Source organism: Hyaena hyaena, unplaced genomic scaffold (genome assembly GCF_003009895.1).
Source record: "Hyaena hyaena isolate Hyena2069 unplaced genomic scaffold, ASM300989v1 scaffold_21, whole genome shotgun sequence".
Lineage (NCBI taxonomy): Eukaryota > Metazoa > Chordata > Mammalia > Carnivora > Hyaenidae > Hyaena > Hyaena hyaena.
Window position 1 is genome coordinate 5,257,822 of NW_024080653.1, and position 13,197 is coordinate 5,271,018.

The window sequence follows — 13,197 nt, forward strand, 5'->3', positions numbered from 1 at the left end:
CTCCCAGAACAGACAGCTGGGCCCTCCGTCCGTCCCGGTCTCGGAGGTGCAGGGACCTGGAGTGCAGGACAGGCACAGAGGTGGGCTCTAGTGGCCGAGCTCTGTGCTCCCTTGGCGCCTTCAGAGGACAAGCGCGGAGGAAGTGCCACCTCTGAGCCGACGCTGGCAGAGGGCAGGCTGAGGGCCACAAGGCTGAGCGCAGCCACCGCCTCCCGGTTCACAGGAAAAGGTCCGGTGCAAGAGAAGCAGCGGTCAGGGTGAGCTGGCGTCCGCCGTGGCCCACAAGGTGGCCCAGCTGAAGCCGAAGGTCAAGAGCAAGGGGCTGCCTGCTGGCCTCAGCCCCTTCAGGCGGAAGGAGGCCGCCCCAGGGGGACGCATCCGGAAGAAGCTGTCGAGAGCCAAGAGCACCAAGGTGCCTGGGGCCGCCCGGCACGCGCAGCCGGACGGCAGTGCTGGCGGCAGGGAGACGCCCAAGTTCCCGGCCCCGTCGGCAGTGGCTGCGGCACACGAGGCAGGCAAGTCGTCCGTCTGAGCGCCGCGGCCAGGACCGCCGGGCCAGGTCACGGCTCGTGGAGCATGGGGGACCCGGGGAGAGCTCCCCGCTGGGGCAGCCGGGGAGGGAGACCCTGCCCGCGGCCGAGCCCTGCAGCTCTCTGTGGGGCCCCGGGGAAGAAAGAGGCCGTTGGACACATCCCGGAAAGGGGACTAAAAATAGCCCCTGTGCCGGCTGCGGGCGCTTTCCTGCAGGCTGACCTGGAGGGGTTATCTGGCCTCCAGCAAGCACACATGGCCAGAGACGGGAGCCTGGAAAACTAGACGCTTCCTCCGTCCGCACCAGGCCTGGCCCCACCCGCACCAAGCTGGAGCCTGAGAGAGAACAAAGGGAGGGGAAGAGGAGGCAGGAAGCAGGAGGGCAGTCAGGGGCCGAGGCCGCCTCGGGGAGGGGGGTCCCCAGGCCCGCAAGGCTGGCGCCCCACTGCCCAGGGCATAGGAAAGGAAAGTGGAGACGGGAGAAGGAGGGTCAGAGAGGGGCTCCTGCCCTAACCCATGCTCCTCCAAACACCCTCACCTGGACACTGGCCCAGGGGCCTGCCAGGCGTCAGGGGAGCGCCCCCCTCCCTGCCCCCCAGCCTGTCCACCTGCACCCCAAAATGGTGTGGCTTCGACACCAAGTCATCTGGACCCTCTGCCTTCCCCAGGCGCTGGCTATGACAGTGAGAACGGCATAGATTTCTTGGGGACAGAGGCGCCCCCTAAGGAGCCCGGGCTGGGGCTGCATGGGGGGGCCAGTGTGGCCGTGCTGGGGCCCTCACCCTCTTCCGTGGTCAAGATGGAGGCCAACCAGAAGGCCAAGAAGAAGAAAGAGAGGCAGGGCTTACTAGGTAACGAGGTGGCCAAGGCGGGCTGGGGGCAGCCTGACAGCCGGGGTCCCAGCCTCTGGGACCCTTGTGACAGCCGCCCTCTCCCCTCACAGGGGCCTGCCGCCTGTCCAGCCCAGAGAGCGAGGTCAAGGTCAAGAGGCGCACAGTGAAGGCCAAGGTGGGCACCAAGCTGGAGCGGGCCCCAGGGCGCAGGCCCCCAGGCGCACCAGGCAAAAAGAAAGCCAAGGGCAAGGCCAAAGGTGGCCTGCGGGCAGAGCCTGGGACTACCCCCAGCAGGGACGCCCTCTTCAGCTCCGCCCGTGCCTTCACCTGCCGTGAAGACGGCAGCAAGCTGGCCAGCGAGCGCCTCAAAAGAGCCACACGCAAGAGCACAATCCTCCAGCCGGGACTGCGGGTGAGAGTCTGCGCGCACCCCTGCCTTTGGGCACCCTGGCTACCGGGCACCCCTGCTACTGGGCACCCAGGTGGTCAGGGGCTCTGCGGGGCGGGCGCCAGATGCAAAAGGAGTCCCCACCCCAGCCTCCTTCCCTGCTCAATGTGGCCCGCCCTGGGGTGAGCCGGCACCATGCCCCCGAACTCACACTCAGGGTCATGTTCAGGGTCAGCCTGCACCACAGCCTGCACTGGCTGTGAGCAGGGTGGCTGGGGCCCCCCCTCACCTCGTTCCTCCCCTCCCACCCGTAACAGCGGAAGAACGGGGCCCTGTCCATCGCCCTGTCGCCGCGCAACGCCAAGGCCATCCTGGGGAAGGGCAGGAAGGTGGGCAAGGTGAAAAGCAAGGCTGTCGGCAAGCAGGTAGTGTCCCCACCCCCCGGGCGGGCGCCCCGTCAGGGTGCAGACCTCCCCCGCCCCCACCTCCAGAGGGAGTTGACCCCTCCGGCCCCCCAGGGCAAGGGCCGGGCAGTGAGTCGGCTGCTGGAGAGCTTTGCTGTGGAGGACGACTTTGCATTTGACGACAACGGCAGCTTTGAGGAGGAGGAGGAAGAGGAGGAGGAAGAGGAAGAAGCAGAGGAAGAGCCGGCAGGAGCCAGCGGTCCTCTGAGCGCCGAGCAGAGCGCCGCCCTGGGTGAGTGGCCAGCGGGCAGGGGCGGGGCCGGGGCTGACGCCCTGTCCCCTCCGCTGGCCAACCACAAGGAGGCGGTGGCGGGCAGGGGCGGCGCCGGGGCTGACACCCTGTCCCCTCAGCTCGCTCCTGCACCATCCACAAGGAGCACCTGCAGGATGGGCTGCCCGTGCTCGTCCCCAAGGAGGACAGTCTGCTGTACGCGGGCAGCGTCAGGACCCTGCAGCCCCCCGACATGTGAGGCCCCGACGCGGGCAGGGAGGGCGGCAGATCTGAGCCGGGATGGGGGGCGGCCGCGGACCCGCAGGCCCCTCTCACGCTCCCCGCCCCCCCGTGCCCCTCAGCTACAGCATCGTCATCGAGGGCGAGAGAGGCAACCGGCAGAGGATCTACTCGCTGGAGCAGCTGCTGCAGGAGGCGGTGAGGGGACGGCCCCCATCCGCCCCGCCGCCCCGGGGAGGGGGCCCCCACAGCCCCACCCACGCACTCACACCCCACCCCCCGATCCCGCAGGTGCTGGATGTTCGGCCGCAGTCCAGCCGCTACCTCCCGCCCGGCACCAGGGTCTGCGCCTACTGGAGCCAGAAGTCCCGCTGCCTGTACCCGGGCAACGTGGTCCGAGGTAAGCCGCCCGGAAGTTCTCCACGCGGCCACCAGCACCCCACGCCCCAGCCAGGGGACGTGCAGCCCCCGGGGTCTGACCAGCGGGCGAGCCGGCAGGAGGCTGGGGGAGGCCCAGAGTCGCTGCAGGCGCATCCCAGGTGGGGGCGATGGACGCGGTGCGCCTGCCGCCCAGGCCGAGCTGCAGGAGGCGGCCGGGGGGCCGTCTGTTTCCTGGCTGCTGGGGCAGAATTGTCCCTGTGCCATTTGTCAGGCACCAGGAGCCCATCCTGTCCTGTGCAGGCCACCTGGCCGCCAGGCAGAGCCGTGTGGGCCATGACGGGGCCTCGTCCCCAGGTGCCTGCAGTGACGAGGAGGGGGACCTGGACTCCGTGGTTGTGGAGTTTGATGACGGGGACACCGGCCACATCGCTGTCTCCAACATCAGGCTGCTGCCTCCGGACTTCAAAATCCAGTGTGAGCGCCGGGGCCACCGGGGTGGGGCCCCTCCCTCCCCGTGGAGGCAGCCCCCAGGGCAGGGGGCCGGCCAGGCCTCCCGGGGCACAGCGCTGAGGCCACGCGTCCGCCCTGCAGGCACCGAGCCCTCGCCCGCCCTGCTGGTGTCCAGCAGCTGCCGGAGGACCAAGAAAGCCTCCTTCGAGGCCCCTCCCCCCAGCGAGGCCACCGCCCCCAGCCTGTCCCCTAAGGCGCACGACGGCCCTGAAGCCTCCAAGACCCCTGGGAAGAAATCCATCAGCAAAGACAAAGCTGGTACACGGACCGCTGGCAACCCTGGAGGGGGGCTCCCTCGGGGACGGGGACCCGGCGCACTGGGCGGGGGAGGGTGGGGCAGGGGGTGTCCCTGACGCTACCTGGCCTTCCCCCCGCCCAGGCAAAGCGGAGCTCCTGACCTCAGGCGCCAAGCCCCCCGCCGGGGCCGCGGACCACTTCTTGGGCCGCAGGGGCAGCCCGCTGCTGAGCTGGTCGGCGGTGGCGCAGACGAAGCGGAAGGCGGCGGCGGCGGCGGGCGGCAAGGGGCCTGGCGCGCTGCAGAACCTCTTCCAGCTCAACGGCAGCGCCAAGAAGCTGCGGGCCCGTGAGGCGCTCTTCCCGGTGCACAGCGTGGCCGCGCCCGTGTTCGGCAACGGCTTCCGGGCCGACTCCTTCAGCAGCCTGGCCAGCTCGTACGCGCCCTTCGTCGGCGGGGCCGGGCCCGGGCTGCCCGGGGGCGCCCACAAGCTGCTCCGGCCCAAGAAGGCTGAGCGCGCAGAGGCCGAGAAGGGGGCGCGGCGGCGGGCGGGCAGCGAGTTCCTGGTCAAGCTGGACCACGAGGGCGTGACCTCCCCCAAGAACAAGAACTGCAAGGCGCTGCTCATGGGTGACAAGGACCTCGGGCCCAAGCTGGCGCGGCCCCTGCCCAGCCCCAGCTACGCGCACCCGGCCCTCGTGGGCAAGGACAGGAAGGCGCGGGCGCCCGTGCCCCCGCTGCCCATGGGGCTGGCGCTGCGCAAGTTCACGGGCCAGGCCGAGTTCCCGCTGCCTTGCGACAGCGACTGCCACAGCTCCTACTCGGACGACGAGGAGGCCGGGCCCGGGCTGGCCCCCGGCGTGCCCTCCCGCTTCCTCGCCCGCCTGTCCGTGTCCTCCTCCTCCTCAGGCTCCACCACCTCCTCGTCCTCGGGCTCCCTGTCCACCTCCAGCCTCTGCTCCTCGGACGACGAGGGCTCGTCCTACAGCTCGGACGACGAGGACCCGGCCCTGCTTCTGCAGACCTGCCTCACCCACCCCGTGCCCGCCCTCCTGGCCCAGCCCGAGGCCCTGCGCTCCAAGGGGGGCGGGCCCCACGCGCACGCGCAGCGCTGCTTCCTGTCCAGGGCCGTGGTGGCCGGCGGGGGCGGGGGCGCGGGCCCCGGCAGCAGCAAGTCCAAGCTCAAGCGCAAGGAGGCCCTGAGCTTCTCCAAAGCCAAAGAGCTTTCCCGGAGGCAGCGGCTGCCGTCCGTGGAAAACCGGCCAAAGATCTCAGCCTTCCTGCCCGCCCGGCAGCTCTGGAAGTGGTCAGGGAACCCCACACAGGTAGGCGGGCCCGGCGGGGGGCGGCGAGGAGCCCCTGGGGCCAAGGAGGCCGGCCTGCTCCCTCTCTCTCTTCTTTCTTTTTTTCTATTTAACTTCAACTAAACAAAACAAAGGGGGGGAGGGAAGAGAAAACCTTGCCACCCGATGCAACAAGGCAGATGACCACAGCCACTGGGTCCCCTCCGAGTCCTTGCCTCTGCCTGTAAGGTCGTGTCCTGTGCAGGGAGTTTGCGCTGGGCAGACAGCCTGTGTGTGTGTGTGTGTGTGTGTGTGTGTGTGTGTGTGTGTGTTTTAATATTTTTTAAAAATTTTTTTCAATGTTTATTTTATCTTTGAGAGAGAGAGAAAGAGAGAGAGAGAATATGAGCGGGGGAGGGGCAGAGAGAGAAGGAGACACAGAATCTGAAGCAGCTACAGGCTCCGAGCTGTCAGCACAGAGCCCGACGCGGGGCTCGAACCCCCGAACCGCGAGATCATGACGTGGGTCTAAGTCAGCCACTTAAGCGACCGAGCCCCCGGGCGCCTCCGCCTGTTTTGGTTCTCGTGCGGCAGCTCCACTTGGCCGCCCGTGTTTCCCCGTCGTCTTCCACGTCCGCGAACAGCACGGCCAGCTTTGCGCCGCCGAGCACTGCGCTGCGGGGACAGAAACGTTTCCTCGGCCGACACTCTACCGTGGACGTAGGTCGTCTGGGGCGTTCTGTGCCTGCAGACGCGAGTGCCGGTGGGCACCCCGTGCTCTCTACCTCCCCCCTCAGGTCCACTGTTCCTTTACAGTCACCTCGGATCCCGGCACCCTGAGCGGTGTGCAGGCCGGGCTGGGCGTGGCCCCTCACCCTGGACCTGTGGCTGTGCCGGCCCTCCTCCAGCGCCGCGGTGCCCCGCGTGGACCTGGGGCACCCGGGCACACACGCCTGCACACACAACCTGCCGTCTGTCCTCCTCCACGGTCCCTCCCTGCGCGTGTGCACGTGCCCCTGTCCCGGCCGCCGCCTGGGCCCCCTCATTGCCCTCGGCCTCTGCTTGTCTCCCTGCAGAGGCGGGGCATGAAGGGGAAAGCCAGGAAGCTGTTCTACAAGGCCATCGTTCGGGGCAAGGAGACGCTGCGCATCGGGGACTGCGCCGTCTTCCTGTCGGCTGGGCGCCCCAACCTGCCCTACATCGGCCGCATTGAGAGCATGTGGGAGTCCTGGGGCAGCAACATGGTGGTGAAGGTCAAGTGGTTCTACCACCCGGAGGAGACCAAGCTGGGGAAGCGGCAGAGTGACGGGAAGGTGAGGGCTGGGGGGGCCTGGGGGAGTGAAGGGTGTGGTGAGGTGGCAGCCAGAACAGGAGTGCCCCACTCGTGAACACCCCTCCCCGGCCTCCCACCGCGGGGCCCCCCAGCCCAGGGCCGCCACCGGCCTCGCGGGAAGCAGCCCAGGGTCCCTCCCCGGCCTCCCGGCTCCCAGTGAAAGGGGTGAAGGTTTCACCGCGGGGGGCACGCGGCCCCCGACTCCCAGGGGGAGCGCGCCTCCACCACCACCCTCTGCTCTTCCCTGGGGGGAGCCCAGGTTGGTGGGTGGCTTACCACGTGACCCTCCCCGGGGGGCGAGGCCTCGGTCCCAGCCCTCCCGCCCCCCCCGCCCGCCCCTGCACAGAACGCGCTGTACCAGTCCTGCCACGAAGACGAGAACGACGTGCAGACCATCTCCCACAAGTGCCAGGTGGTGGGGCGGGAGCAGTACGAGCAGATGACGCGGAGCCGGAAGTGCCAGGACCAGGACCGGCGGGACCTCTACTACCTGGCGGGCACCTATGACCCCACCACGGGGCGGCTGGTGGCAGCCGACGGGGCGCCCATCCTGTGCTGAGCCCGGCCGGGCGGGCAGAGCCGGGGACCCCCCCCACCCACCGCAACCAGGAGCAAATATGCAACCCCCCCCGACCCCGCGGCGGGCACCGGCTTCGCGTCACCTCCCCAGGTGGCGGGCGCATCGGCCTGGCCCCTTCGGAGAGTCGTCCAGCCTGGGCCGGCCCAGCCGGCGCCCCACCCCCATCGGCCGTTCCCGAGATTAGAATCCAAGCCATATTTTCCCTAGTACCTCCAACTGTCTCCCGCCAGGGAAAGCAGAAATCAGGTGTGTTGTCTATTTATTTCTCTGTGTAAATATTGTATTTCTGCGGGAAGTTTTATGGAAAAAAATAGTGGAAAAGGATTTTTTTCCCCACACGCGTGACAAGGGTGTATGTGCATGTGTGTGTGTGTGTGTGTGTGTGTGTATGTGTGTGTCTAGGTTTTGTTCTGGGGGTTTTTTGTTGAAAATGCACTGTTTTGCTCGGCTTAGCTGAGTTCCCACAGGGGCCTCTGTGGCGACAGAGGCAGCTGAGGGTGGGGGCGGCCACAGGAGGGGCCCTCGGTTACACCACTCATCTTGGGGGCTGTGTGAGATGGAAGTCACACTCCACCTTGTTTCCTTTTAATCCACCTCCGAGGAAGCCTGTATTGAGGGGGTGGGGGAGCAGAGAAGGTCAATGGTAAGGGTCCCTGCAGAGAGAAGGGAATCCAGAAGTTGAGATAAAAATCGGGAAGCGCTGGTCCCCCCAGCCCGGGATTGTGACAGCAGCCATAAATGTATCTTACCTCTGTTTAAAACGAAACAAAAATGAACAAATATTTTTAAGTATCGATACTAAAAGGTGATGTTTTCATTTTATTTCCTGATTATTCCACGTTATCTCTGATTTCCGTTTTGATGGCCGCTTTGCCCAGCCTCCACTCAGAGCAGGGAAGGGACTGGCCCCAACCAACTCACATGGAGGTTTTTGGGCCTTCTCTGCGGCTGCTTAGGAAGGCAGATGGCATGGCAGGCTGGCGCCTGGGGTGCGGAGCAGGCAGGGGTGCCTCCTGCCGGCCTGAGCCCACACCGTGGCCAAGTGCAGGGAGCGCCCCTCGGGGCTGCTCACCCCTCCACCCGGTGCCCGACGGGCGGCCCAGACTCTCAGCGCCGCCCCAGGAGCCTCAGAACATTTGTCACCGCCTCACTTCTCCTGTGGCAAAGAGACACAGGGCAAGCCAGACATGTGGCCCTTGTCCCTGAAACGTACTGCCGCACCCGCCAGGAGCCCCGGGAAAGCCCCCCCAAGTTAGTCACTTTTCCTTAGGACGAGTTTTTGTGTGACCAGAGCTGCAGCCCAGGTCCTCGGGAAACACGGGGTGTCGGCGGTGCCCGGCCCCCCAACCCGGCCCCTCTCCGTCCCCTTCCTTTCCAGCCAGGAAATCATCCCGGCCCCACCTCCCCCTCCTGGCTCCGTGGCAAGTGCAGGGGCGGGGAGGGGGGTCCCCTGCGCCTCTCCCACCCCATTTTCCCCTTCGTCTCCGCACGAGTGCAATATTTCATTCCTGGTGGTCACCGGGAGGCGGTGCCCGAGGGCCTGCTCGCGGCTGGAGAGGCGGAGGGCTGCTCGGTGGTGCCGAGGCACCGAGTGGGGACGGCCCAGCCGCAGGAGTTCACACCCCAGGCACTGAGCGAAGGAAACCCCTTTTTCTTGGCCCTCGTGTTGATTCTCTGCCCTCCTCCCCTGCCTTCTCTCTCTCTCTCCCCCTGTATCTGTGCGTGTGGGCGGTGCGGCCGTCCCTCTAACCGTGGTTAGAACTGGCGAAGACGACTATTGTAAATGTGTAAACTAAGAGGATGGATGGATTTTTTTTTCAATGTAAACACTAAAAACCAACAAACAAAAAAAAACACAAAGGTTTTATGAACAGCAAACTCTATGTAAAGGCATTTTAGTATTAAATTTTTTATTGATAACTTGCTTAAGAATAAATATATGAACTATTGTACAAGTGTTCCATGGTCCGGAATCCTAATTGACGTGTGCGTGTAACACAGTGACTCCCCGGAGGCCGAGGGGTCTTGGCAGACACGCCCAAGCCCCGCGTCCGGCCTGGGCCACGCGTGCCCCCAAGCTAGGCCCTGAGGGCACTGAACCGCAGACGCAGGGCTGTGCTAGCAGTTTCTGGGGTGGTTTTGGCCTTCAAGGCCCCCGACGATGAGGCTTCCTTTCTCTACAGATCTCACCGGAGCTGAGTCGAATGTCCATGTGACCAGGGCAGACACCCCAGAGGAGAGGAGGGAGGGTTGGCCCCTGCTGGGCACGGGGGGGGGGCTCCCCAAAGGGGAAGGGGTCCTGGCACACACCTGGGGGGACAACAGACACTGTCCTCAAGGAGAGCATGAACTTATTCATTCAACAAACATTTTCCCAGCTGATGGCTATGTATACGGGTCATAAATAAACAGTGCTCCAGGTTGTTAAATGCAGAGCTGAAGTCCCAAGGTTGGAGGGTGTCAGGAAGAGGGGTACATCTGGGGCAGGGAAGCCACCCCAACAAGCTCCTAGCTAGAGAGAGCCCTGCCCACTGAGGTCGCAGCCTGAGGTCTTTCCGGGGCCCTACCACCTGGCCGGGAAGGACCCCGGGGAGGGAGGTCCCAGCTGGGACTGGAGGCCGCGGGGCGGGGACTCATTCGGGAAGCCGTGCAGGAGCAAGGCGAGCGTGGGGAGTGGGGCCGTGACGCAGCACACGCCCCCCACTTCTGTAGGTGTGTGACCCACGTGTGTGTGTGCCTGTGTGTGTGTGTGTGTACACGCCGGGCCTGCTGACAGCCTGCTCCACTGTTTTGTTTCCTCTGCGGGACCAACTCGGCCAGAGAGCAGGGGGGACAGGACCCTCTCCATGTGCAGAACGTTCGAGGCCATGGGACCCGGCCAGGGCACTGAGCACAGAGACAGGATGGCAGAGGTCCAGAAAGCTCTTCCTTCAGGGGTTCTGAGCCCACCAGGCCAAGGAGATTCAAACGAGGTTCCCGAGCTGGAGACCCTGGGCAGTGGAGAGTCAGGGCGCACATCTGCTCTGAACAGGCCCTGACTACATCGTCTGCGAGCCTGTATTCAGCTGTGCCTAAAGGCAAACCGACTTAACCCTTGGACTCAGTCCACGGATCAGAAGCTCCCGCTTTATACAGGCCAAGTGGGGTCCCAGCCTCGGCAGCCCACGTGATGGGACAGGGCAGCAGCTCTGAGGGAAGGGGAGCCTGCTAGCCTAGGTTTCTGGCTTCGGGGCCCTCTGTGGGCAGGGAAAGAGGGACCAGGGCGGGGCCACAGGCTCAGGAGACCCCCACCTCAGTACCTTCAGGACCTTCAGTTACATGCAGGGGCAGGAAACGGGGGGACCAGGGCCAGGGCAGGGAGGAAGGCCTGGGGCCCCTGAGCCAGGATTCGCAAGCACACCACCTCCTGCCCACACCGAGACCTGTCTGGCAGTGCAGGGCACTGTGGGCACAGTGCTGGGAGGCCAGCGGGCACCAGAAGTCACAAAGGAAGTTATGGGGCCAGAGAGCAGGGGGGTGAGGGTGATACCAGATACAGAAAGGGCGGCGCTGACCTGGGCCCAAGAGCTGGGTGGGAAAGCTCTTCCTGCTGGCAGGTCGTGGGTTCGAATCCTCCATTTGGCCAACACTGGTGCCACCAGCGTGTGCTAGCCATGGATGCCAGACCAGCAGCCACAGCTTCCTGGTGCTACAGCCCCCTAAGAGAGGTCAATGGTCCAGGACGAGAACAGCCGTGAGGCCCAGACAACTTCCCCCACGGGCGACCAGTGAGCACAGGGGCTGAGCGAGCCCTGGCAGCTCTGGCACTGAGCTCCTGCTGCGGCCAGACTGTCAGGGACGTGCGAGGACACTGAAAGGAACTACCATCCCCGGAACAGTCCATGGGGGCTGCCCGGAGGAGGGGGTCCTGGGCTGTCCTGGAGGAAGAGCAGGGCAGGGCGGGGAGAATGGAGGTGAGGAAGGCTGCCGGTGGCCAGGAAGCTAGAGTACTGGAGCTAGAGTACCACAGAGCCCAGGGCATGTGCACCCCCAGCGCAGGATGGGGTCTGCGCTGTACGGCTGCTGGACAGCAGGATGCACCCAAGGCTGTAGGCAGAGGGTCCACAACCAGACTGAGACCACTGCCTCTGCAGCCCTGGGTCAGGGGGCCAGCCCAGCCCCGGGGAAGGAGCTGGTGCCCAGAGAAAGGCTCTAAGAACGGCCTGAGGTGGGCGCCAGGAGCACGGGGCTAGGCTGAGGAGTCAGGGGGGTTAAGGGTGGGAAACCAGGGAGGGGAAGGGAGGGGGGGTCACCATGGGCCCAGGAAGGTGGGCAGGTAGGGTGAGCTGGGGGGCAGGTGACCGCAGGGACACGGCGAGCAGGGACCACCTCCCCCCACCACCCACCCCCACCAACAGCCTCCCAGCCCCCTCCTGTTTCCCACCTTAACTCAGACAAGGCGGCCCTTGCCTTCTAGAACCTCCTACCCCACAGAACAGGGCCCAAGCGAAGGAAAGGGGTGGACACGAGTGGAGCCCCAAGGGTTAAACACGTAGGACTACACTTTGATCAAGACAAACGAGCCATTATGTGAAGCACTGAAGCAAGATAAATGACGGCACTGGGTGGGGGAGGTCAATACAAGTGATGTTTTATCAGGTACAAATGACAACCTGGCCGATCGCAATTTGTTGTTAATACCACAAACCGACTGGGGACACGGGGCTGGAACTGTTTATGCCCCTCCCCCGAGGCTGGGCGGGAGCTGGTGTCACACCAGGCCTGGGACAGGTGAGAGGTCGGCTCCGCGGCCGGGGCGTCGGGGCACACAGCCAGCTGCAGGCCGCGGGCCGAAGGGCCCCTGCAAGAGGCAAGGAGGGACCTGCCTTGGGGACCCCTGGGTGCCAGTTAAGGAAGCAGACGGAGATGGCACTAAGGAGAGCACCCCCCTTGCCGCCACCCAGTCCCAGTCCCCAGGGCTCCCAGGGCAGCCCGCGTGTCTCCAAAGCTGCTTCTCCTCTAAAGTCAGGCCTCCTGTGGGGCACCTGGGTGGCTTAGTCGGTTAAGCGTCCGACTTTCACTTAGGTCATGATCTTGCGGTTCGTGGGTTTGAGCCCCGCGTCGGGCTCTGTGCTGACTGCCAGCTCAGAGCCTGGAGCCTATTTCAGTCTGTGACTCCCTCTCTCTCTGACCCTCCCCTGCTCATGCTGTCTCTCTCTCTCTCTCTCTCTCCTAGAAATAAATAAAATGTTTTAAAAAAATTTAAAAAAAAAAATAATAAAGTCAGGCCTCCTGTGCCCTCCTCTGGGCACCTGACTCGGGCCCCGCCCAGAGCCAGGACAGTAAGGAACCGGGGCTACTCCTCACACGAGCTCCGGCAGACAGGCTGGGAGGCCACTAAGGGCTGAGTCCTCTCAGGGCCCATCACAGGCAGGGGCGCCAAGAGGCCAGGGGACTCGGGCCTCCAGAGGAGACAGGTGGAGGTGGGCAGGGGGAGACGGCAGGGGTGCAGCCCAGGCCTCAGAGCCATGATCTGTAAAACGGGGTGCCTGACTCTTGCCCACTGGTGACATTAAGGTGAGTGAGGTTCACGAGAGGTGGCAGAAGAAATTTCTGGAGGGGCGCCTGGGTGGCTCAGTCGGTTGAGCATCCGACTTCAGCTCAGGTCATGATCTCACGGTTCGTGGGTTCGAGCCCCATGTTGGGCTCTGTGCTGACAGCTCAGAGCCTGGAGCCTGTTTCAGATTCTGTGTCTCCCTCTCTCTCTGACCCTCCCTGCTCACGCTGCCTCTCTCTCTCTCAGAAATAAATAAAAACATAAAAATTTTTTTTTAAAAAAATCAATCAAATCAACCTATTTTAAAAAAAAACTACTGGAGCCACGTGTGGGCAGGGCCCCTCCTCCAGGCCCCGCACCACTACCCTAGGGAGGAAAGAAGCCCCAGGCTGAGCCAGGGCTGGGCCCTTCACTCTCCTAAGCACACTGTCTCCTCATCCTCTGGCCAGTAGTAACAGGACTCGGGGTTGGGGACACATGTCTGGCCCCAGGCTGGATGCAGTGGAGCCAGACTCCGCCTATCCCCTCAAGTCAGGGCCCCCACCGTCCCCCACCTGGAGATTCCTCAGGGCCCAGGAAGGTGCCGCAGCAGCTCCACCAAGGTCCCTGCGACCTCCCCAGACGTTCGACCCAAAGGTTGACAGGGGCCTCCCTGGGGGTACACTAGGGGCT

General features: G+C 64.7%; 1 protein-coding gene across 1 annotated transcript in view; it reads left to right on the forward strand.

Moving 5' to 3' along the window:
* BAHCC1 (BAH domain and coiled-coil containing 1) overlaps nt 1–7,358 on the forward strand; it is a 54,798-nt gene extending 47,440 nt beyond the window's left edge. Inside the window, exons 15-27 of the mRNA XM_039226462.1 lie at nt 224–515; nt 1,200–1,382; nt 1,475–1,776; nt 2,070–2,177; nt 2,271–2,448; nt 2,568–2,682; nt 2,790–2,865; nt 2,959–3,067; nt 3,403–3,522; nt 3,640–3,816; nt 3,938–5,118; nt 6,153–6,389; nt 6,756–7,358. Coding sequence (XP_039082393.1) covers nt 224–515; nt 1,200–1,382; nt 1,475–1,776; nt 2,070–2,177; nt 2,271–2,448; nt 2,568–2,682; nt 2,790–2,865; nt 2,959–3,067; nt 3,403–3,522; nt 3,640–3,816; nt 3,938–5,118; nt 6,153–6,389; nt 6,756–6,968 — 3,291 coding nt within the window. The 3' untranslated portion in view covers nt 6,969–7,358. The remainder of the gene's footprint in view (nt 1–223; nt 516–1,199; nt 1,383–1,474; nt 1,777–2,069; nt 2,178–2,270; nt 2,449–2,567; nt 2,683–2,789; nt 2,866–2,958; nt 3,068–3,402; nt 3,523–3,639; nt 3,817–3,937; nt 5,119–6,152; nt 6,390–6,755) is intronic.
* The last annotated feature ends 5,839 nt before the right edge of the window (nt 7,359–13,197 follow it).